The sequence below is a fragment of the Taeniopygia guttata genome, chromosome 30 (assembly GCF_048771995.1).
Source record: "Taeniopygia guttata chromosome 30, bTaeGut7.mat, whole genome shotgun sequence".
Taxonomy (NCBI): domain Eukaryota; kingdom Metazoa; phylum Chordata; class Aves; order Passeriformes; family Estrildidae; genus Taeniopygia; species Taeniopygia guttata.
Window position 1 is genome coordinate 8,180,533 of NC_133055.1, and position 24,879 is coordinate 8,205,411.

The window sequence follows — 24,879 nt, forward strand, 5'->3', positions numbered from 1 at the left end:
AGATGCGGAGCTTTGCTTCTCAGGGCCGTTTATTTTCCCTTTTCTCTAACAGCTTTGTCCGCTCTGCTGAGCTCTGTCTAGCAGGTCGGTCTGTGGCAGTCTCCCTGCCCTCAGGGCGCTGTTTGCCTTCTACACTAAAAACTACCTGTACTGTGTTTACAATAACGTGCCAATATCTATCGTTTATGTTGGACAGTGTGTCTCTACCTTCAACCAACAGAAAAGTGTCACCATCACAGCAAGACACGGAGGGCAAAAAGAAGGAGAAGGTTAGGACACACCCAGATCCCTCCACCTTGTCCCATTGAACCCCGTATTTTAAAATGTTAAAATTCTACTTTTCCACACTGTGTTAATTCACCTACCACGCTACTCAAACCCTTGTGCCTTGTAATTCCCCATACAAAGTTGGCAATTTTCTCCAGGGGCTAAAACCAAAGCCACCGGTGTTCTTGACACCGTGCCAAGGTCTCCGAGGCCCCTGCCAGGGTCTCAAGCCATCCAGGGCAGCCAGAGGGATGTCTTGGATTCTGAAACCCCCCAATTACCGAGAAGTGGGGGCCCCCCGGGCACTGCCCCCCACTCACCAAGCACCAGGACAGGGACCGGGCCCCCCTCATGCACTGACCCTGCTGAGCACTGGGCCCGGACCCCCTTTGTGCCCCCATCCATGACGGAGGTTCCATCCCCTCCGCTTTGACCCCCCCAGAGCCGCGGGACCCCCAGGAACAGTGCAGGGACTGTGGGAGACCCCAAGGGCTGGGGGGCACGGGGGGGTCACCAGCACTAGGGGAGTCCCTTAGGATTTGGTCCTTTCCCCCCCGTTGTCTCCCAGGAACCCTTGTTATCATCAGCGCCCCCCTCCACTTTATTGGGATCCCCCCATTCATTGCTTCCCCCCTTCCCTGACTCCCCCAAAGCGCTGGGACCCCCCGAGCTATGAGCCCCCCGCAGTGCGCCAGGACCCCCCCACTCACCTCCCATCTCCCATCCATGGGAACCCACCCAAATCACAGCAGCACAAGGAGAAGAAGCCAACACCTTCCCCACACCCAACAGGGATCACCAGGACCACGGATCAGCAGGGCTCTGCCCAACGGGGGTCACTGGGGATCATCCAGCCCGGATCCTCCCATGGGGAATGGAGCTGGAGCAGCGCACCAAGCTCTTCCCTCACTCTCTTCCCTCACTCCAAGCTCTTCCCTCACTCTCTTCCCTCACTCCAAGCTCTTCCCTTACTCAGGGCACTCACAGAGCTTCCCTTATTGGTGCCTCCGTTGGTGCTGGGTCAAGGCTGAGCTCTGCGAGAAGTTCTTCCCACACTCCCCACACTCGTAGGGCCTCTCCCCGGTGTGGATGCGTCGGTGCACGGTGAGGCTGGAGTTGTGCTTGAAGCCCTTCCCGCAGTCGGGGCAGCGGAAGGGCCTCTCCTCTGTGTGAATCCGCTCATGTCTGACGACACTGGAGCTGGTCTGAAACCTCTTCCCACACTGGGGACACTCGTAGGGCCTCTCCCCTGTGTGGATGCGCTGGTGTGTTCTCAGGACTGAGCTCCGCCCAAAGCACTTCCCACATTCCAAGCACTCATAGGGCCGCTCCCCAGTGTGGATCACCTGGTGCTCAATCAGGCCAGACTTGTCTCTGAAACCCTTCCCACACTTCCCACACTCGTAGGGCCTCTCCCCAGTGTGGATGCGCCGGTGTTCGGTGAGGTGGGAGTTTCGCTTGAAGCCCTCCCCGCAGTCGGGGCAGCGGAAGGGCCTCTCCTCTGTGTGACTCCGCTCATGTACGAGGAGATCGGAGCTGGTCCGAAACCTCTTCCCACACTCCCCACACTCGTAGGGCCTCTCCCCGGTGTGGATCCTCTGGTGCCGGATCAGGTTGGATCTCCAGCTGAAACCCTTCCCACATTCCAAGCACTTGTGGGGCTTCTCCCTGCCATGAGACTTCTCCACCAGCTCCGAGCTCTGGCTGGATCTCCGCCCGCCTTCCTGGCTCAGGGGGGCTCTTTCCTCCCCGCAGCTCCCTGGGCTGGGTTTGCAGCTCCTCCTCTTGCAGCATCTCCGGGGCTTTTCCTCCTCCTCCATCCAGACACACCCAGGGAATGAAAAATCCTGGTTTGGGGAAAAAAACAAGAGGAGAGCACCTTGGACTGGAGGTTCCTCCTTGCTCCAGTTCATCTCAGGAAGTCATTGGGAATCTTATGTCTGTAAGAACCTCCAAAACACCAAGATTCAGCCCAAAAATCCTACAAACTTCAAGATACAGATCAAAAACTCCCCAAACATCACAACTCAGCAAAAACCTCCTGCAAAACATAAAGATTCAGCTGCCACATAAAACCAAAGAAACAATATTTAGCCCAAGAAAGCTCAGAAACAGCAAGATTTACCCTGGGAAAATCCTGGATCTCCCTCCACAGTCACTGGCGGCATGTGGGGGAACAACGCTCTTGGGGCTGGGGGAGGCTGCAGACACAGGGAGGGGTGGAACCTTCTGCTGCTTCCTCTTTCTGCTCCTCCTCCTCCTCCTCCAGTGTCCCTACTCTTCCTCACACTCTTCCTCCTGCTATTCCTCCTTCTCCTGCACAATATCACCTTCTCCTGCCACCTGCATTGTTTGACCATTTTGTTCCTCAAGCCTGCTTCTCCTTCCCTTCTCCTCCTGCCCCCAGGCCCAGCACCCACTGCCGGCTCCCTCTTCCCCCCAGACCCACAGCATCCCAGCCGAGGGGCAGGGATGGAGCTGGGGCAGGTCGGGCTGGGGCAGCGCTGGGCTCTCGGCCGCTCCCGCCCGCACTCGGTCCCCACTGCAGCCGCTCCCGCCAGGACAGCGCAGGGGGGCCCGGCCTTGGCGCTGCCCCACTCCCACCTCCCCAAATTCCCCTCGCGGCCAAGGGGGGGAGTCCAGTTGGGGAAGGCTCAGAGGGCCAGGGAGCTGTACACAAGGGAGTGACAGGAGAAGGAATCGGTTTCAGAAAATGTTATTAATTGATGACACAGACTGCTGCTCAGCCAAGGTCCCGCTCTATTCATGAACTTCCAGAAGAACAACAAAGACTTAACAGAGCCATGAATATCATTTGCTGTATAAAAGCAGGGAGCATATTAAGGGAGTATGTAGTAGGTGGATTGGGAAGTCTGTAGCTCTCAAGTACTTCAGCCAATGGGGAAAGCAGAGGGAGATGTGGCCAGGAGAATTAGGATGAAAAGGAGGCTGTGTCCTCCAGCAATTGGAGAGATCCCATGGGGAATGTCCCATGGCCTCTCCCATTTTTAGAAATGAAATTACTTTTGCAGGACTCCTCTGTCTGCTTTGTGGACAGAATTCTCTGGTGATGTCAATTTTTCTGCACACACTGGGGCTCAGCCCGAATTCCTTCCATCTTCCGGGGCAGGCAGGGAGTGCAGCTGAAGGTGCCTCACCCACTTTGGGTGATCGGCTCCCTTGGCTGGCGGTGGCACCGGGGATTGATTGGGGACCCGGGAGTGACCAGGAGACAGACGAGTGACACATCAGGGGGGTCTGTGAAGAGTCAGCAGGGAGAGAGCACTGAAAATCTCATCAGTGAGTGCCCTGGGATCTTCGGGGAGTGAACATGGCAGGGCACCCATGGAGGGGAGAAAAGGGAAAGCCAGGGAGGGCTCCTGGCCAAAGGGATGATGATCCCAAAATGTCTCTGAAGGGTCCCTTGGGAGAATGTTGAGGTAGCTTGCACATTCCCCCAGAGGTAATTAAGGACATGGACACCCAGGGGGGCAATAAGGGAAGTGGAGAAGGGATTTGGACAACAGGGGATGGATGGTGTTGGTGTGCTGGGAAGGGATCGGGTGAAGGGGAGTGTGCAGCAATATGGTTCAGGCAAGAAGCAGCAGGAGGAATGTGTGTGGTAAGAAAAAGGATGATGGAAAAGAGGAGGAAGAGAAAAATATTCACAATTGGGATGTTTTTCAGCATGGTCTTATCCTGACAATTTGCCAAGAACAAGTGGAAGACAAAGCCTCTATGAAATGGCTGAATTTTGTAGATAAAAAATTCCCAGTTTCCAGGAGAGGAAAAGCAGGAGGTCAGGATGTCAGGGGTTTCTCTGTGGTGGGCAGCGGCAGCAGCGGGCGCAGAGGTGCGGGACCGGGAGCAGGGCTGGGGGCCTGTGGGGAGCTGCGGGGCCGGGCCGGGGCTGTGGGGCAGCCGGGGCTCAGCGCCGGGCGCTGCCTGAGCCCACCAGCCCCGGGCAGGGCCGGCAGTGGCCCCCGGCCCCCAGGAGGCTGCGGGACGCCCCGGCCGCTGCCCGGCCCCGGGGAGCTGCCGGCCCTGCCCGCCGGGGGGGCCGCCTTTGGACACTGCGGCAGGACAGGCACCGGCTCTGCCACACGGGCTGTGCAGGGGACCCTGAGCACAAGGAGCAAAACAAAGGAACCTCTGGAAACGCAGATTTTCATGGTTGGACACGGAAGTGAATTTTCTCAGGCAGTCGGTCTCAAAGCAATCAGTGGTCAGGTTTGGATATTGGCACCGGGAGTGGCCACTGAAGGCATGGGCACGCCTCTGAGAACACGGGTTCAAAGCAAGAACTCCCAGCAAGCAGAACTGTCTCTTTGGAGAGTGCAGACTCTCCCCCGCCCACCACGGGCTGGGTGGGGGAATGGAAGCCCTGTGGCCTGGGAGGGATAGGCCAGGGGGAGGAAACCTGAGATGTCTTTGTTCCCCACGCCCCCACACCACCGGAGGGAAACAGACAGAGAGCCTGAAGGCACCTGGAAATTCACTGGCAGAGGAGAAGGAGAAGGGGGGGAAGGTGCCCAGCCCTGGGAGTTGGGGTCTGGGCTGAGATTTCAGCAGTCAGGGGAGTCCAAGACTTTTAACCCTTTCCTGGGAAATGAAAGCTTTGTGAAATATTACTCCTCCTCCACTTGAAAGAGAAAAGAGACAGTCTGGGACCTGAGATGTTAGGGAAAGAAGGTTGGGGAAGAGATGATGGAGTGGCTTTTGGCTGGACTTTTCTTGTAAGCCCCTGACTGAACCAGTTTCTCCTGCAACAGAGACTGCATCTTTAGGGGGATGCAATGGTGAGCCAAGAGACCTGCTTCAGCAAATTCCAGCACAGGAATGGAGTGAACAGAGGAAAGCTGAGGAGGATGTGGTGATGCCCTCTGTCTTCAGGAAGAAGAAGATCTCCGTTTGCACCCTCAGCCCCAGGGGAGGAGGAAAATGGGGGGGGACTGTGTTCCCAAAATGAAAACTGAACTGTTGTTTCTTTTGTTCCTTGGCAAAGCATCCTTAAAGGAGCCCTATGAGCAGTCTGTCCATGCACGGCGGTGAGGGCACTGTGACATGGCAAGGAGAGTGTCACACTGGCACATTTTCTCTGGGCAGTGCCATGTGTGACATGGAAACAGAGAGGTGGCAATTGTGTTTCCTGGGGGTCTGTGGCGCAAGAGAGACTCCTCTCTCCCCTGATAGACTGAGTATTGATTATCTGAAAGGTGATGACCTGATTAAGGGTCCAAGTTGTGTCCCACTGTGATTTGTTGGAGTTTGGGTGCAGGGAGGAGGAATGTTTTGGAAGGTTTTAATTCTGGATGTAGTGTGTATCTTTTATTACAGTAGTAGCTTAATAGTGTTCTTTGTCCTTTATTTCTAAGCTTAGGCCTGCTCTGCTCTGTTCCTTATTGCATCTCACAGCACTTATTTGGGAAGCTGGATTTCCATGGGGACACAGGCATTGTGCCAGCATCAAAACATGACATGATGGTACATGAAGGATCAGGATTTTCTGTGAAGGATTTGGTTTGGGTCCCTGCAGAAAGGAAAGATTTTGCAGAAAGCTCAGCAGCTCTCAGAGGATGAGCACCCACAGGCAGTGACCGCGGCTGCAGGAGTGGCAGAAGAAGGCCCTGCAGCACTTGGGCACAAAGGCACAGCAGCTGAAGGCAAGGAGGGATGAGCAAAAGGCCAAGCTGAAGACAAAGGCCATGGCAAAGTTCCTACAGCCCCTGAGGGACCAACCCCAGGGCCCAAGGGGGCCCCAGCACCCAGGGGACGGCGTCGGCCACAAGCACCTGGCAGAGGCATTGCCCTCCTGGCCAGGGCAGAGCCCACCCAAACAGCCCCTGGGAAGGAGTCGGGGCTCCAGCTGCAGCCCACAAGGACACTGCAAGCACCGACAGCAGCACCCTCAGGAGGAGCGAGTCCACCCCTGCATGGACATGGATTGTCAGGGCTCTCTGAGCTCCCATCCCACCGGGGACCCACCACACTGCAGCCCTGGAGAACATCCAGGCTGGGTCTGCATCCAGAGGAGGACTCTCCTGATGGACACAGGGGCCTCTCCATCCACTCTGAATCTTACACCCAAGGGGGGAACATTGTAAAGGAATGTTTTCATTATTAAGGGAATAAATGGAAAAGCTGAGCTGGTATAATTTGTTCAATCATTATTAGGAGCTGTGGAGGATAGGTTTGAAATAAACCGATTTCTTTTCTTCCTACTGTGATTGTAATTAACTAGGAAGGAAGTTGATGGTGGCATTGTAATATTGTAAAAGGTGATACAGAGGCTATTGCTGCTGTACCTTTGTGTCAAATGTCTGGCAAGGCCTATGCTGAAGGGAACCCAGAGGTGTGGGCAGCCCCAAAGGGAAAATTTAATTTGGATCCTCTCCAAATTACTTGGAAGCAACCAGGACAAGTGGGGGCTAAAAGCAACACCCTGTTCCAGGGGAGGGAAGGAAGGGCTCACAGCCTGGTATGGAGTCCCTGCTAAAGGCAGGGCTTTTGGAGCCAGGGATGTCCCCCTACAGCACTCCTATCCTGCCAGTCAGGGAATCAGATGGCTCCAATGAGGAGCACAAGAACAAGTGGTAGAAAAAGCCTTTGAGTATTTGAAAAGAAAAAACAAGGCAAATGGTGGAGAAAAGGGTTAAATATTTGGGAAATGCAGGGACTAAAGATTCCTGGTGGATTCACACAGAGAGGGTCAGGGCAATCTCAGAAGTAACTTTTCCCAGGACCAAAAAGGAGCTGCAAAAATTTTGAGGATTAACAGGGAATTACACCGCCTGGATTGAGAATTCTCTGTTCCAGCCAGAACATTGTAGGACTTTTTAACCCCAGACAGCCTCCATGCTGTGGTATGGACAGGAGAAAGAGAGCATAACTTGAGAAAATGAACAACCAAAAATAATGATGTCTCAGCTGTGGCTCTTCCAGACTCAGAAAAGAAATTCTAATTGTAGGTGAATGTTCAACAGGGCCATGCCAAAGGAATTTTTGAGCCAAAATGTTTCACCCAGTGGCCACAGTGGCCTCATTGCCTGCAGAATTGTGCAGCCACAGCTTGAAGGAGAACCGAGGCCCAAAACCTGATGACAACAGGATCTCCAACTGTTCCAGGCTGCCATCAAGTTCAAGCTTTGATAACCAAAAGAGCCTCGCAATGGATGAGCAGTGCTCGGTTATTACAGTGTGAAACTTGTTCAGTGGCACAGGAGGATTCAGAACTGAGGACAGGGGAAGGGTTTAACCCAGCCTCCTGTTTGAACAGCCCCCAGAGGGGCTGGGAAGAAACCCAGCACTGCATTCAAGTGACACAGCTCCAGACCCAGCCTGGGGGAGATTCAGGACACATTGCCTGGCCTGAGGCAGAAAATGTCTTTGTGGATGGCTCTTCAAGGGCAGCAGAAGGGAAAAGAGTTCCAAGACAGGCTGTTATTGAGGAAAGGGAATCAGACAAAGCCCAGGTTACCCCCCATGGTCAGCTCAACCCGCACAGCTGTGTGTGCTTGTAAGAGCCTGGCACTGAAATGCCCTGAGCAGGAAGGCTTCAATATCTTCTGGTGACACCATCTCACCTAACAGGGGGGCAAAAGCAATCCTGATTGCTCAGCAACTACTGAAAGAAATAATTCATATAAAAGGGATTCTGGAAGCAACAGACTCAGAGAGCAGAACTCATTTTACAGGAAAGATCCTCCAGGGGGTTATGGCAGCTTTAGGAATACAATGGGACCTCCAGAACCCCTGGCACCCCCAGAGCTCAGGCTGGGTACAAAGAATGAAAGGGGAAAGAAAGAAACACCATTGGAAGCTGGGGATAGAAACCAAGATGCCATGGGTACGGCTTTTGCCATTGGCTTGGGCAAGAAGAAGAGCCAGACCCAGGGCAGATATTCAATCATTTCCCCTTGGAATTGATCTTGGGAATTCCTTACCCTGGGAATTCTCCACCTAGTGCAGGGTGGAGATAAGGGATGCACATTTAAAGCAGTCTGTGGCCAGAATCCTGTCTCTGGTGCAATCTCTCCCCCAGGAAGCTGGGCTGGCACAGAGCCTGCCTTGGCACTTTGCTGTTGCCAACATCCCAGCAGGACATCGGCCCACACATCCTCTGCTGAAATCCTCGGCCTGGCCACCCTCCTTTGTCAGCTCCAGCCACCGGGGACAGCCCTTGCTGCCACTGCTGCAGCTTCAGCGCTCTCTGGGCCTGCCCTGCCACAGCTGCTGGGCAAGAGCACGGGACAATTCCACTCTGGCTCTCACTTACACTCACACACTGCCCTGCCTGCCATGGCATTGATGGAAAATACACGAGCTCATAGACTTTAACGTTGTTTACCTTTGATTTCTCTACTCAGGCTTGCTTTGCCTTGGCCCTGGGGAAAGAAATGTTAAAGGTTTTGTTAAGCGATGTTACACCACTCAATGGAGATGAGTTTAACACCTCAACACACTGGGAATGGCCCAAACGATACCCACAAAGATAATGCCCTGCAGCAAAACATCAACCCCAGCAGCAAACAGCAACCAACACCTACCCCAGACACTGCCAGGGCTGCAGACACCTGGTCTGCAAAAGGCTGAGAAGGAAATCCAGCACTTCCCACCTCATTAACAGCTGAAGCAAAGAAATCTACACAACTTGAAACTACAGAACATTAAACCAGTGGATTTAGATTGCTTTAGACTGTATTAAGTTAGGGAAAAATCAAGTAAAACCCACGTGTCATGGAACGATTTTCTCTGCACACCCGGGCTATGTGGGGATGGAATGATTTCTGTTGCACATCCTGGCCAGAATCAAGAAATGCCTTTACTCTAACAATAAACATAGTGGTAGAGTTTTTCTTTTTACTGCACTTTCAGTGCAAAGTTTATAGCATTGGAGCATTTTCTGTAATAATTCTACTTCTATATTGCTGGTTAGGTTTCAGTTAGGATTGTGAGAATGAGTTTTTACTCCGAGGAGAAGGAGAAGAAAGTGAATTGCTTTGGAATTTTTTTGTCTGTGTTTTATGTGGCTCTTAGAGATACCAAAATTTTGGTCTGCATTTTTCAACGTTCACCTTTAGGCTGCACTTCGTAAAACTAGAAGAGATTTAAATGTGACCCTTTTACCCATAAACAGTAAACAGATGATCTGAAGGAAAAAAAAATCAGTAGGTTGTGGGGGGGCCACATGTGAGGCTGCTGAAGGCTGCTCTGGAAGAGAAGCTGCATTCCAGGCACCCAGGAGAGAAGCATTAGAAATGGAAATTAACAGTGCTGGGGCAGAGTGGGGACAATCTACCTGGCTCTTCTTGCCTGGGGCAGGAATTGGCTGATTCCCTCTGCCCCTCACCCCAAGCTCTGCCTGCTTGCACAGATGGAATCTGCACAGCTGAAGGCAGAGCCCATGGTGAGGATCTGACTCTGAAACAGAAATGGCTGAGGCTGCAAAGGGAAACAGCAAATGGAGAATGTTGTGAAAACTTCACTAAAATAAGGGGGGACCATCCCCCTGCCCACTCCAACATCTGCTGTCACTGTCTGTGCTGTACGGGGTGTATCAGAGCACTGGGGCTTTTGCTAGAACAAGTTCAGGGAAATTAGTTGGAATTCAAGTATTTGATGATGTATTTAGAAAAATGCAGTCATTGATGCAGCCCCAGCTGCAGGGAGCACCCAAAAATGGGAAAAAATGAAGGGCCACCAGAACAAATCCTACAACACCATGGACCAGCCCCTGGGAACCCAAACCAATTCATACCAGGAGACAGAACCCATTTATCATTTCAATGGCATCATTAGATTAAAAGCTGTCCTCAAAAGAAGAACCAACCAGACAGCTCCAGCTCCTGACCTTCCTGCCGACCAATCCACTGAAATGAGGAACACAACATTTCACCAGGGGATGAGATCAGATTATCTGTGAGCAGAAAAAGGAGGAGTTTGTGGAGAACTAAATGATTCAAACTGCTGTTGGCAAAGAGATGACAAAGGTAAAGTGGTGAAAAAATAAAAAAATAAATAGGTGAACAGTTTATGTATTGGTCCATACATGGAAAGGATGGGAATGGGACACACTTTCGTGGCTCCCCAGCACACCAGGGGTTAAACAAATGCTGCTTCTCCTCTTCTGTGCTGCAGCAACTCTCATCTTTTTACCATGCTCCACACCTTGGCAGTGCAGCTCATCCAGCAGCTGAGCTAGGGGATGCAGGTGGCAGCCAGGCCTCCTGATCCACAAACAGCTACAAAAGGACGGGGAATGAGAGCACCGAGAATAATCCCAAAACCAAAGAGGACCCGGGAAGAACAAAACAGAGTCAAGGAGTGAATCTACGTGGTGATAGGGCCAGGGACCTGTAGATAAGGAAGTAACAGGGGAAACCATCAGTTCCAATAAATTTCACAAATTAAGCCAAACAATTTCTCAAAGTCCCGCAAAATTCCCGAACTCCTAGGAGAACAAAGGCTTAACAGAGCCATGAATATCGGCTGGTATACAAAAGGAGGGTGCATATTAACGAGGACAGGCAGCAGGCGCATCGGGAAGTCTGAACCTTCCAAGGACCTCAGCCCGTGGGCAAAGGCAGAGGGAGATGCGGCCGGGAAAATGAGGATAAAAACGAGGCTGCGGACTACAACCATGGCAGAGAGCGCACGGCAAATGCCCCACGGCCTCTCCCCGTGCTCGGCAATAAAGTCACTTTTACAGGACTCCTCGCTCTCCTCCGGCCACAGAAACCTCCGGCGACGGGAATTTCCCCGCACGCTCCCGGCCGCGGGGCAGCCCCCTCTGTCCTACCCACAGCAGCCGGGCCGAGCCAGCGCTGCTCCGGCAGCGGCTCCTGCCCAGGCCCCGGCGGGAAGGAGACCGCGGGCAGCCGCTCCCGCCGCGCCCTCAGCCCGGGGCCAGCACGGGCCGGACACGGCACCACCGACCCGCCGCAGCCCCCTGCCGCCCCCTCCGCCCGCAGCCAGCCCCGAGCCCCCGCAGAACCCAGCGCGGCTCCCACCTGCGCCGGGGCCGCCTCCGAGCTCCGCCGACGCCGCCTCACCGCGCTCCGGCCGCTGCCGCCGCTCCCGGGCCCGCACAGACGCTCCCGGCGCCAATGGCGCCGCTGCCCGCCCACGGCCGCCCTCAGCCCGCCGCCGGGGCCGTGCTGCGCCCCGCTCCCACCAATCAGCGCGCCGCAACCACGACTGACGGCACCAGCGGCCAATGGCAGCGAGCTGGGGGCGGGCTCTGCGCACGGCCCAGACTCGCCCCGCGCTCTCAGGGCCCCCCGCGCTGCGTGAGGGCAAAGCCGGAGATGAGCAACAGCCCCGGGACGGGCCCGGGCCCGAGGCGGGATTGAGCTGCCCACACAAACAAACTTCTCCGCACCTCCCGCCACGCCTTTCCCGGCCCTGCGCCTTCCGTGCCTCCGGCTCTGCGGGAAGCCCGGGAGCCTCCCTTCTCCTGCCCCTCATTAGTGCATCGCTGCTTGGCTTTCATTTCCCCCAAAAAGGGAAACCTGCCCAAAGCCCTGTGGGTGAGCGGGGGAGGGGAGAGATTTCTGGCAGAAAACTCCAAAGACTCAGAGCAGGATGAGGAGAAGTCAGTGCAGAGCCTTAAATGCAGCTTTCCCCACGCCTCCCTGCTCCCAGCTGCACCTCCTCCCCCGGCAGGGCAGGAGACAGGGAATGGGGCCGTGCTCAGCTCATCCCCCGCGGCTTCTCCCTCTGCTCAGGGACAGGAGTCGTTCCCTGCTGCACCCTGCGCTCTCTCCCAGCCGAGACTTCTCCAGGAACTTCTCCGAGCCGAGTCCATCCCCTGGGGCACAGCCCCCTCCAAGTGCTGCAGCGTGGGTCACTGTGCCACGGGCTCGGTCCTGCCAGGCCAGGCTGCTCCAGCGGGGCCCCTCTGCCCGCGGGGTCACAGCCTCCTCTCAGGCATCCCCGAGCTCCAGCCTGGCTCCTCCAGGGGCTGCAGGGGGATCTCTGCATCCCCACGGACCTGCAGGGGGAATCTCTGCAGCCCCATTGTAATATATGTTATGGAATAATTCGTGCTTATGTAAAATATACATCAAGTCAGTTGTGCTTGTACAAAAAGATTCTTAAAGTTTTAAAAGGCCAGAAGCAGCAGCTGGGGCTGCAGAAACCACAGATGGCAGAGAAAGAAAGACCTAATTTACAAATGAAAAAACGTGGCTCCGTGCAGAGATGGGCTCTTTCCGGGGGCAATCCAGGAGGCACCCAATGTGAAAACCGCATAATATATGGCTCTTTGCGCATAGTTACTGTACGTATTATGTTAGTTTGATTCGCAGTGCTGTATTAACATTTTAATAGCATGGTAAATGTAGTTTTGTAGTTAAAATGAAGGTTTAGTAGTTAAAATAGAAACTCCTTATGTGTTTTGTTTTTTATTTTAAGGAATGACAGACTCGCTTTGACGCAACCATCACAGAACACCTAAATCTTCCAGAGAAGAGGAATTTACGGCTTTCTTGTCAGAAGAAGCTAATTTCTTCAGGCCTTGCCATGGGGATTAAAGGAAACAGTTGGCATATAACAGACAGAGTTTCTTGTTTTAAATAGAATGTATACATAACCATGTGGGATATATGAATATGCAATAGTGTAGTTTTAAGGGTGATTCGTTTGTTCACAAGGTATGCTTGTTGTGGCTTAAGTGCCCCAGAGCATCTGGACATCCTTAAGTCTTTGGTTTTTATTGTATTGTAATTATCCTAGCTCTAAATTTTTATTACTCTAATTGTATTACTATTTTAATAACCATGTTATTATTATTAAAAAATTAACAGCCATGTGATTGGCGTTTTTCACGGCATGCTGAGCAACACATTTGATTTGCTTTCTCTTTGCTCTGTTTTTTTTTTACTCTGACATTTTGGATGATTCTTGGAGGTGAAAAAACATATTGGCATACAAGACCTCACCTTATTTGCTTTCCTGTCTTAAAACAGCATTGGTTGCAATAAGGTGTTATAAATCCTTTAGTTTTCTGAGCTGCCCTTATTGGAGGCTTTCTGGGAAACTCTTTGCTTTGGTTAGTTTTTATTGCTTATACTATTTTGTTTCTACCCAAGCCTCATGGTCTTTTTTCAGTTTTTCTCACACACAGACTTTTCAGGTCGCAGGTATGAGATGCGATCATTTACACATAAGCTTTAAGATCTCAGGTTCTGAATTGGCTTGATTAGGAGCCTTCAATTTACACTTGGGGCATGGAACAGCAATACTAGCCCTTCTCACAAATTCTGCATTATAATAGTACTCATACCAGGTGCCAGCCTCTTAATGCACCAAAAACTCCGGGGAATCGCCTGCAGGCTATTCCGTTTATCACTTTGGCATTTTTCCTTTATTTAATCCCTCTTTTACAAAATCTCAGTCTTTTCTAGTTCTCTTCTCGCACAATCTAATTAAAGCATTGTTTCTACTGACACTTATTTCGTTGCCCTGCAAAAGGCTGTGCCTGTTACAGCAAAAACTCTGATATGCTCACAAACACAGAACCCTGTCCTTATCTCAAATTCAAGGAGAGTCAGGGCTTAAGTTGTTGTGAGGGAGGAATTCTTGGAATTCCTTTAATTTGTTTTACTACAGTTAAATCATTATAGTGTAGCTCTTCTGCATAAAATGCTACACTTGTTGCAAAAAATATCTTAAAATCTCTATAAATGCAACTATATAATCTCGAGAATTAAAATACTATAATGTGGGGGAAGAATCACACAAACTCACTGGGAAACTCACTGGTGGTATCTCTTAAAGTGTCCCCTTTTCTCAACACAGCACAGCATAACAGCACACAGTAAAATTCCGGGAATCCAAGTCCGAACCACTGGGGCAGAGGAAACCCCCAGTTCGTCTAGCCACTGTTCAAATGCACACAAATCACCACCTTTAAACGCAGTGAACGTCCTCAGCCCCGTTTCTCCGCTTGTTTCCCTTCCCCGCGGGCACTCAGGCCCAGGAGCGAGGCCGGGCCCTGCCGGCTCTGAGGGACTGCCCAGCAGTGCTGCTCTGGCACCCCAGGGCCCTCTCAGTCCGTCCCTTTATCGCACACCAGCGCTCCTTGGCTGTCTCCGCAGGTGGCAAGCGAGGCAGAGCGGAGCCCCTCCAGGGAAATTCCCCGGGCGCGCCAAGGAGGTCTGTTCTACCCCCTGCCCCTGCGAGGACAGAAAATCTCCTGCCTGGCTCACCATGATGAAACGCGGATGAAAATCAAACCCTACAATTTTAATAAAGATTTGTAGGGAATGGGTATGTTTATTTATAGCGCTGTGGACGCATGTCAGGACTTACTGCCCTTTAATGGACATGCGTCCACAGCATATAAATAAGCATACCCATTCTCTACACATCTTTATTAAAATTGTAGGGTTTAATTTTTCATCAGTGTTTCACTCCCCAGGAGCAGGAAAATCCCCATTCCCTGTTCCCTTGTGGCTGCAGCCTGGAACATCCACTCAGAATGATGAACTTTCTGACAGCCCTGCTGAATGACACCAGGACAAGGCTGGTGAAAAAGGGAGAAAAATGTGTTTTGATAAGAAAGTACAAAAATATTTCCTTCTGTCGCATTAATTTTTAGTCCATTGCAACTCTGTTTTCACAGTGCCACCTTCTCAGCTGATTGTGTTTGTGTCCTCCTCTCTCTCCTGCCTCTCTTGGCCTGCTCTGTTTCTCTCTCCGTGTTTCCCTTGACCCAGGGCAGCTCCCACCAAAGGCCCTGCCTTGATTTCATTCCCAATCCATGAGCTACAACAACCACGGATGAAGTTATGAAGGCTGGCAGTGAAATGTCACTGTAGGATCCTGCTGCACTTGGCTTTTGGCCCCTTCTTAAGAGCTTTGCCTTCAAGGGCAGGAACATATTTTCCTGGCTGGGAACTGGAATTCCAGCCCCTGGGAGTGTGTGCCATGGATCCCAGAGGGGCATTCCCGAGGCTCCCAGGGTGCTGCTCCTGCCGTGCCTCCCAAGGAGCTGCGCAGGGCAGGGGACAAGGTGCAGCAGCTCCGTGGGCTCCTGCAGCACGCAGCAAAGGTGGCTTTGCTGGACATTTCCCAGCACATTCCCAGTAGATGGAGGGAGGAAAGGGAAGCGAGTCCCTGACAGAATCCCGGAACGATTGGGGTGGGACCGGAGCCTGCCCGCGGGTTCCGATCCCGGGAGGGAGAGACGCCTCAGCCCCAGCGAAGGTGCAAATGAGACCCTGGGAGCGCAACCTGCGGATTTGACTGAACATGGATTGAACTGAACAAGAAAGGGGAAGGAGAAAGGGAGAGAAAGAAATAGTAAAGGGATCTCAGAGAGAGAGAAAGAAATCGGAAAAGGCCTCAGAGGGACAGAAAGAAATAGGAGAAGGCTCCGGCCCGGCCTCCGCAGCTCCCCGGGACACCCGCCGGGCGCAGCGCCGCTCACAGTTCCAGCCAATCAGAGAAGGCGCTGAACAATTTCCAGCCAACCAGAGCTCTTCTCGCCGATGAGTCACCAGTTGCCGGGCGGCCCCGCCGCGCCCCGCGGCCCCGGAGCGGAGTTCGGGGCTCGGGCCGGGGGGACGGACCCGCCCCGGGGGGGTCCCCGAGCCCCCTGCCCGCCCCGGGGCCGGCCGGGGGCTGCCCCACCCACAGCCGGGGCTGCGGGGCCGCGGGCAGAGGCTGGGAAAGGGAGCTCCGGGCTGGAGCGGAGGGGCTGCGGGAGGAGGAGGAGGGACAGGAGGAGCGGCGGGAGCAGGAGCGGGAGAATCCCGCCGCTCGCACCGCCCGCACGCCGGGGCTGCAGCACCCCCTGCCCCGCCAGCATCGCCCCAGCCCCGAGCCGCAGGGCAGGGGGAGGCCGAGCTCGCCCCGGCTCTATCGAGGGGTCTCCGGGAGGATTTTTCTGGAGAGCGCTCGGAGCCGGCAGATGCCGAGCCCCGGATCCCTCCGGGCTCCCCAAGAGGAGCTTTTTCGGGGGGAGAGGAGCTGTGATCGCCCCTCGGAGGGTCCCGGGGGACCACTCGGGGCTGGCCCGGTGCTGACAGGGCGGGACATTGGTTTTGGGGATCCCCGTGAGAGCCGGGGCTGCGGAACGTGGGACCCCCGGGGCGGCAGAGGGGAAGGGGCGATACCGGAGCTGGGGGACCCCCGGCAGCCGGAGATGAGGCGGGGACGGGACCCCTGAGCCTGGCAGGGCCTGTCCTGGGGTGACCTCACGATGCTCGTACCCCCATTGGTCCGTTTGGCCCCGAAATGAGTTCTGCACCTTCCGGGCTGGTTCTGAGAGCGAAGAGGGGGAGGAAGAAGCGCGCAGTTTGTTTTCAGGAGCTGCACTCACCCCTCCACATTCCGGCTCCTGGGCTGCTGAGATGCCTTAAGGAGCTGGGACAGAGGCCAGACGGAGCCAAGAGGAATAAAGCGGATATTTATTGAAGTGCCTTCAAAGGCCACACCCCGGCAGTACCGGAGCCATGGTCGGGGCTCTGCCCGGATGGCTCCGAGATGGAAGCAAAAGAGGGCTTGGCCATGAGAGCTCACATTTTTATAAGTGTTAGTCCATTTGCATACAGGATTTAACTGCCCAGTTAATAGCTTCAATTTATGAACTTTCATCCTCCTTGCTTGCTTGCTTGCCTGCCCTATGCTTTTCCTGTTGTTTGTGCTTTGGGCCTGAAGTTTGAAGAGATTGTCCTTGACTCTCCAGCTAGAACAGGATTGTTTTGTCTTCACCACCCTGTGAAAAGATCCCAGGAACACTTAATCTAAAGCTAGAAGCTGCACACCAAAACAGAACAGAAAAACTTAAACCTGAGGTATCAGTTGTCTGCCAACAGACAGCAGGACAGAGCTCTTCTTTGCTTTTAGTTAGTTTTTAGCTCGCTGAGGCAGAGAAGTTCCCTGGGCTGTGTTTTTTCTTTTTCTTTGGAGCTGTTTAAACCTGCTCTGGACTGAACACCAGAAGAGCAGCAGCAGCTCACACCTGTGGCCCACCGGGCTGGTCCTGGGCCATGGAGGGACTGATCAGAGACTGAGTGAGCCAAGCTACAGCCCACGGAGGGACTTTCTGAGTTTGTCATCTCTTTTGGAGCAACAGCAGGTTTTATTGTTTGATATTGTTCATGTTTTGTGCTGGTGAATGCTTTGCCTGTTAAATAAACAGGTTTTTTTATTTTTCTCCTAGAAAATCTTTTCCCAAACTGGTTGGGGGAGAGGCCACTTGAATCTGCTTTCTAGAAAACCCCCTTTGGGGGTTTTCTCCCACATTTGCCCTAAAGCAGGACAGGGTGATGGGGAGGGGGTGACCCCCAAATGCCTGGACTGGGGGGAGGCTGGAGAGGGGGACCCTTGTACTGCAAAACCCCCCCAGCATCCCTAAGCAGGACCCTGGAGAAGGGGGATCCCCAGGACCCTCGAGGATCCCCAGCAGCCCTGAGACAGGGGACACCAGAACCCAGAGGGATGAGACTGGAAATGGGACACTCCTGGTGGCTTTTTTTTATTAACTCGTGATTTTTGGAGTTTTTTATGGACACCAGGAGACTTCTGGAAATGGATTTGGGCAGGAGGAATCCCCGACCCAAGGCATTCACACCTTGTTTTTCCTCAAACCAGGATTTCCCACTCCCAAACTTTGGCTGGATGGAGGAGGAGGCTGCGAGGAAGATGGCCCAGGACCCCCAGGCAGGTGAGGAGGAAGTCAGTGCCCCTTTCCCCCTCTCTCCTGCTCCATCTCCCAGCCCAGCACAGCCCCCAGCTGCAGGACAGCCCCGCTGCTGGTGCCCTCCTGCCGGGGACGCACTGGGGGGATCTCCTTGCCCTTCCCTCTGGCATGGAGGAAAATCCCATCCTATCCTTGTCCTTCCTACCCCAGACAAGAAGCTGAGGATGGAGAGCTGGGAGGACAAATCCCCATGGCAAAACCTCGTGGAAGAGGCCGTTTTGAGTGAATCCACAGTGCAGGAATCCAACAGGGAGGAAAATCCCCAGCGACACCACAGGAGGAGGGTCTGCAAACCCATCCCAGGGTGCTCTGAGGAGGAAAGGCCCACTCTGGGTCAGGAAGGTGGGCAGAGCTTCAGCCAGAGCTTGGAGGTGGTGAACACTTGTTGGGTGGGGAACACTGCCTGCTGCGGGTCTGCCCGGCAACTGGTGAGTCATCAGCGCTGCTCTCTCTGATTGGCTGACTCGTGTCCACCGCATTCTCTCATTGGCTGAGGAGAGGCCCGGGAGTGCAGAGAAGGAACGGGAGAGATCCCGCCCCGAGCAGCAGCGCGGGGACAACAGACCCAGCCCGGGCACAGGGAGGGAATTTATTACCAACCAAACCACGGCAGCACGAGGAGAAGGGAAAGAAATCCCTCCAACACCTTCCCCCCACCCAACGGGGATCACCCAGAACAGGGATATCCACCAGGAAGAGACGGGGACATCCGAGTTTAGACCAAAGCCAATTTTATTGTGTGTACCAGGTGTTTATACAGGGATTTACTACTATGGTGCTTATATAGGGCTCTGTTTTTGGTACAATTTCTCATTGGTTACACATTCTTCATGACATGACATCACCTGGTAACATTATTTTATCACAAAGTCTCACACCACGTTGCTCAGTCACTTCTTGCCCAGGGAGACTTCAACTGTGTCTGTGTCTCCCACAGTTTCTGCTCAGTCAGGCCTCAGATATCGGGCCCCTTTATGTGCTCCATTGCTTTACTCTCTGTTTTATTCCCCATACGGGGGCACCAGGGCTCTGCCCAACGGGGGTCACTGGGGATCATCCAGCCCGGATCCTCCCATGGGGGATGGAGCTGGAGCAGCGCACCAAGCTCTTCCCTCACTCTCTTCCCTCACTCCAAGCTCTTCCCTCACTCTCTTCCTTCACTCCAAGCTCTTCCCTCACTCGGGGCACTCACATGGCTTCCCTTAGTGGTGCCTCCGTTGGTGCCGGGTCAAGTGAGAGCTCCTGGAGAAGCTCTTCCCACACTTCCCACACTCGTAGGGCCTCACCCCAGTGTGGATGCGCCGGTGCTTGGTGAGGTTGGAGTTTTGGTTGAAGCCCTTCCCACAGTCGGGGCAGCGGAAGGGCCTCTCCTCTGTGTGAATCCGCTCATGTAGGAGGAGATGGGAGCTGGTCTGAAACCTCTTCCCACACTGAGGACACTCGTAGGGCCTCTCCCCAGTGTGGATGCGTTGGTGTTTTCTCAGGCCTGAGCTCCACCCAAAGCTCTTTCCACATTCCAAACATTTGTAAGGCCCTTCCCCGGTGTGGATCACCTGGTGCTCAATCAGGTGAGACCTCTGTCTGAAACCCTTCCCACACTTCCCACACTCGTAGGGCCTCTCCCCGGTGTGGATGCGCCGGTGCTCGGTGAGGTTGGAGTTTTGGTTGAAGCCCTTCCCACAGTCGGGGCAGCGGAAGGGCCTCTCCTCTGTGTGACTCCGCTCATGTAGGAGGAGATTGGAGCTGGTCCGAAACCTCTTCCCACACTCCCCACACTCGTAGGGCCTCTCCGCGGTGTGGATCCTCTGGTGCACGATCAGGTGGTCGCTCCGACTGAAACCCTTCCCACATTCCAAGCACTTGTGGGGCTTCTCCCTGCCATGAGGCTTCTCCACCAGCTCCGAGCTCCGGCTGGATCTCCGCCCGCCTTCCTGGCTCAGGGGGGCTCTTTCCTCCCTGCAGCTCCCTGGGCTGGGTTTGCAGCTCCTCCTCCTGCAGCATCTCCGGGGCTTTTCCTCCTCCTCCATCCAGACACGCCCAGGGAATGAAAAATCCTGGTTTGGGGAAAAAAACAAGAGGAGAGCACTGGAGGTTCCTCCTTGCCCAAGTTTATCTCAGGAAGTCATTGGGAATCTTGTGTCTGTAAGAACCTCCAAAACACCAAGATTTAGCCCCAAAATCCCACAAACTTCAAGATGCAGATCAAAAACTCCCCAAACATCACAAGTCAGCAAAAACCTCCTCCAAAACATAAAGATTCAGCTGCCACATAAAACCAAAGCACCAATATTTAGCCCAAGAAAGCTCAGAAACACCAAGATTCACACCGTGAAAATCCTGGATCCCCCTCCACAGTCACCTGCTGCATGTGGGAGAAGCAACGCTCCTGGGGCTGGGGGGAGGCTGCAGATACAGGGAGGGGTGAAACCTTCTGCTGCTTCCTCTTTCTGCTCCTCCTCCTCCTCGTCTTGTGTCTCTACCCTTCCTCACACTCCTCTTCCTCCTGCTATTCCTCCTTCTCCTGCACAATCCCACCTTCTCCTGACACCTGTATCGTTTGACCATTCTGTTCCTCAAGCCTGCTTCTCCTTCCCTTCTCCTCCTGCCCCAGGCCCAGCACCCACTGCTGGCTCCCTCTTCCCCCCAGACCCACAGCATCCCAGCCGAGGGGCAGGGATGGAGCTGGGGCAGGTCGGGCTGGGGCAGCGCTGGGCTCTCGGCCGCTCCCGCCCGCACTCGGTCCCCACTGCAGCCGCTCCCGCCAGGACAGCGCGGGGGGGCCCGGCCTTGGCGCTGCCCCACTCCCACCTCCCCAAATTCCCCTCGCGGGGCGATGGGGCCGAGGCGGGGAGTCCAGTTGGGGAAGGCTCAGAGGGCCAGGGAGCTGTACACAAGGGAGTGACAGGAGAAGGAATTAGTTTCAGAAAATGTTATTAATTGATGACACAGACTGCTGCTCAGCCAAGGCCCTGCTCAATTCATGAACTTCCAGAAGAACAACAAAGACTTAACAGAGCCATGAATATCATTTGCTATATAAAAGCAGGGAGCATATTAAGGGAGTATGTACTAGGTGGATTGGGAAGTCTGTAGCTCTCAAGTGCTTCAGCCAATGGGGAAAGCAGAGGGAGATGTGGCCAGGAGAATTAGGATGAAAAGGAGGCTGTGTCCTCCAACAATTGATAGACCCCATGTGGAATGTCCCATGGCCTCTCCCATTATTAGAAATGAAATGAGTTTCACAGGACTCCTCTGTCTGCTTTGTGGACAGAATTCTCTGGTGATGTCAATTTTTCCGCACACCCTGGGGCAGGGAGTGCAGCTGAAGGTGCCTCACCCACTTTGGGTGATCGGCTCCCTTGGCTGGCGGCGGCACCAGGGATTGATTGGGGACCCGGGAGTGACCAGGAGACAGACGAGTGACACATCAGGGGGGTCTGTGAAGAGTCAGCAGGGAGAGAGCACTGAAAATCTCATCAGTGAGTGCCCTGGGATCTTCGGGGAGTGAACATGGCAGGGCACCCATGGAGGGGAGAAAAGGGAAAGCCAGGGAGGGCTCCTGGCCAAAGGGAGGATGATCCCAAAATGTCTCTGAAGGGTCCCATGGGAGAATGCTGAGGTAGTTTGCACATTCCCCCAGAGGTAATTAAGGACATGGACACCCAGAGGGGGCAATAAGGGAAGGGGAGAAGGGATTTGGACAACAGGGGATGGATGGTGTTGGTGTGCTGGGAAGGGATCAGGTGAAGGGGAGTGTGCAGCAATATGGTTCAGGCAAGAAGGAGCAGGAGGAATCTATGTGGTAAGAAAAAGGATGATGGAAAAGAGGAGGAAGAGAAAAATACAGAGGACTGAGATGTTTTTCAGCAGGGTCTTATCCTGACAATTTGCCAGCTGATACTTTGAATTCCCAGTTGCCAGGAGAGGAAATGAAGGAGGTCAGGATGTCAGGGGTTTCTCTGTGGTGGGCAGCGGCAGCAGCGGGCGCAGAGGTGCGGGACCGGGAGCAGGGCTGGGGGCCTGTGGGGAGCTGCGGGGCCGGGCCGGGGCTGTGGGGCAGCCGGGGCTCAGCGCCGGGCGCTGCCTGACCCCACCAGCCCCGGGCAGGGCCGGCAGTGGCCCCCGGCCCCCAGGAGGCTGCGGGACGCCCCGGCCGCTGCCCGGCCCCGGGGAGCTGCCGGCCCTGCCCGCCGGGGGGGCCGCCTTTGGACACTGCGGCAGGACAGGCACCGGCTCTGCCACACGGGCTGTGCAGGGGACCCTGAGCACAAGGAGCAAAACAAAGCAACATCTGGGAAATGCAGAGTGCTCATGGATGGATCAGGATTTTCTGTGAAAGATTTGGTTTGGGTCCCTGCAGAAAGGAAAGATTTTGCAGAAAGCTCAGCAGCTCTCAGAGGATGAGCACCCACAGGCAGTGACCGGGGCTGCAGGAGTGGCAGAAGAAGGCCCTGCAGCACTTGGGCACAAAGGCACAGCAGCTGAAGGCAAGGAGGGATGAGCAAAAGGCCAAGCTGAAGGCAAAGGCCATGGCAGAGTTCCCACAGCCCCTGAGGGACCAACCCCAGGGCCCAAGGGGGCCCCAGCACCCAGGGGGCGGCGTCGGCCACAAGCACCTGGCAGAGGCATTGCCCTCCTGGCCAGGGCAGAGCCCACCCAAACAGCCCCTGGGAAGGAGTCAGGGCTCCAGCTGCAGCCCACAAGGACACTGCAAGCACAGACAGCAGCACCCTCAGGAGGAGCGAGTCCACCCCTGCATGGACATGGATTGTCAGGGCTCTCTGAGCTCCCATCCCACCGGGGACCCACCACACTGCAGCCCTGGAGAACATCCAGGCTGGGTCTGCATCCAGAGGAGGCCTCTCCTGATGGACACAGGGGCCTCTCCATCCACTCTGAATCTTACACCTAAGGGGGGAACATTGTAAAGGAGTGTTTTCATTATTAAGGGAATAAATGGAAAAGCTGAGCTGGTATAATTTGTTCAATAACTCTTAGGAGCTGTGGGGGATAGGTTTGAAATAAACCGATTTCTTTTCTTCCTACTGTGATTGTAATTAACTAGGAAGGAATTTGATGGTGGCATTGTAATATTGTAAAAGCTGATACAGAGGCTATTGCTGCTGTACCTTTGTGTCAAATGTCTGGCACGGCCTATGCTGAAGGGAACCCAGAGGTGTGGGATGCCCCAGAGGAAAAATTTAATTTGGATTCCCTCCAAATTACTTGGAAGCAACCAGGACAAGTGGTGTCTAAAAGCAACACCCTGTTCCAGGGGAGGGAAGGAAGGGCTCACAGCCTGGTATGGAGTCCCTGCTAAAGGCAGGGCTTTTGGAGCCAGGGATGTCTCCCTACAGCACTCCTATCCTGCCACTCAGGGAATCAGATGGCTCCAATGAGGAGGACAAGAACAAGTGGTAGAAAAAGCCTTTGAGTATTTGAAAAGAAAAAACAAGGCAAATGGTGGAGAAAAGGGTTAAATATTTGGGAAATGCAGGGACTAAAGATTCCTGGTGCATTCACACAGGGAGGGTCAGGGCAGTCTCAGAAGGAACTTTTCCCAGGACCAAAAAGGAGCTGCAAAAATTTTGAGGATTAATAGGGAATTACACAGCCTGGATTGAGGATTCTCTGTTCCAGCCAGAACATTGTAGGACTTTTTAACCCTAGCCAGCCTCCATGCTGTGGTATGGACAGGAGAAAGAGAGCAAAACTTAGGAAAATGAAAACCCAAAAATATTGATGCCTCAGCTGCGGCTCTTCCAGACTCAGAAAAGAAATTAAAAATGTAGGTAAATGTTCAATAGGGTCATGCCAAAAGAAATTCTTGGGCCAAGATATTTCACCCAGTGGCCAGAGTGACCTCATTGTCTGCAGAATTGTGCAGCCACAGCTTCAACGGGAACCGAGGCCCAAAACCTGATGACAACAGGATCTCCAACTGTTCCAGTCTGCCATCAAGTTCAAGCTTTGATAACCAAAAGAGCCTCACAATGGATGAGCAGTGCTCGGTTATTACAGTGTGAAACTTGTTCAGTGGCACAGGAGGATTCAGAACTGAGGACAGGGGAAGGGTTTAACCCAGCCTCCTGTTTGAACAGCCCCCAGAGGGGCTGGGAAGAAACCCAGCACTGCATTCAAGTGACACAGCTCCAGACCCAGCCTGGGGGAGATTCAGGAGACATTGCCTGGCCTGAGGCAGAAAATGTCTTTGTGGATGGCTCTTCAAGGGCAGCAGAAGGGAAAAGAGTTCCAAGACACGCTGTTATTGAGGAAAGGGAATCAGACAAAGCCCAGGTTACCCCCATGGTCAGCTCAACCGGCACAGCTGTGTGTGCTTGTAAGAGCCTGGGACTGAAATGCCCTGAGCAGGAAGGCTTCAATATCTTCTGGTGACACCATCTCAACTAACAGGGGGGCAAAAGCAATTCTGATTGCTCAGCAGCCACTGAAAGAAATAATTCATTTAAAAGGCATTGTGGAAGTCATAGACTCAGAGAGCAGAACTCATCTTACAGGAAAGATCCTCCAGGGGGTTATGGCAGCTTTAGGAATACAATGGGACCTCCAGAACCCCTGGCACCCCCAGAGCTCAGGCTGGGTACAAAGAATGAAAGGGGAAAGAAAGAAACACCACTTCTTGCACTTCTTGCTTTTGCCATTGGCTTGGGCAAGAAGAAGAGCCAGACCCAGGGCAGATATTCAATCATTTCCCCTTGCAATTGATCTCGGGAATTCCTTACCCTGGGAATACTCCACCTAGTGCAGGGTGGAGATAAGGGATGCACAATTAAAGCAGTCTGTGGCCAGAATCCTGTCTCTGGTGCAATCTCTCCCCCAGGAAGCTGGGCTGGCACAGAGCTGCCTTGGCACTTTGCTGTTGCCAACATCCCAGCAGGACA

At 53.8% G+C, this 24,879-nt stretch overlaps 1 protein-coding gene across 1 annotated transcript in view; it reads right to left on the bottom strand.

Moving 5' to 3' along the window:
• Nucleotides 1–24,879, bottom strand: part of LOC140680874 (uncharacterized) — a 989,054-nt gene that overhangs the window by 493,028 nt on the left and 471,147 nt on the right. The window contains 3 exon segments of the mRNA XM_072919755.1: nucleotides 1,306–1,935; nucleotides 19,166–19,852; nucleotides 21,315–21,317. Coding sequence (XP_072775856.1) covers nucleotides 1,306–1,935; nucleotides 19,166–19,852; nucleotides 21,315–21,317 — 1,320 coding nt within the window.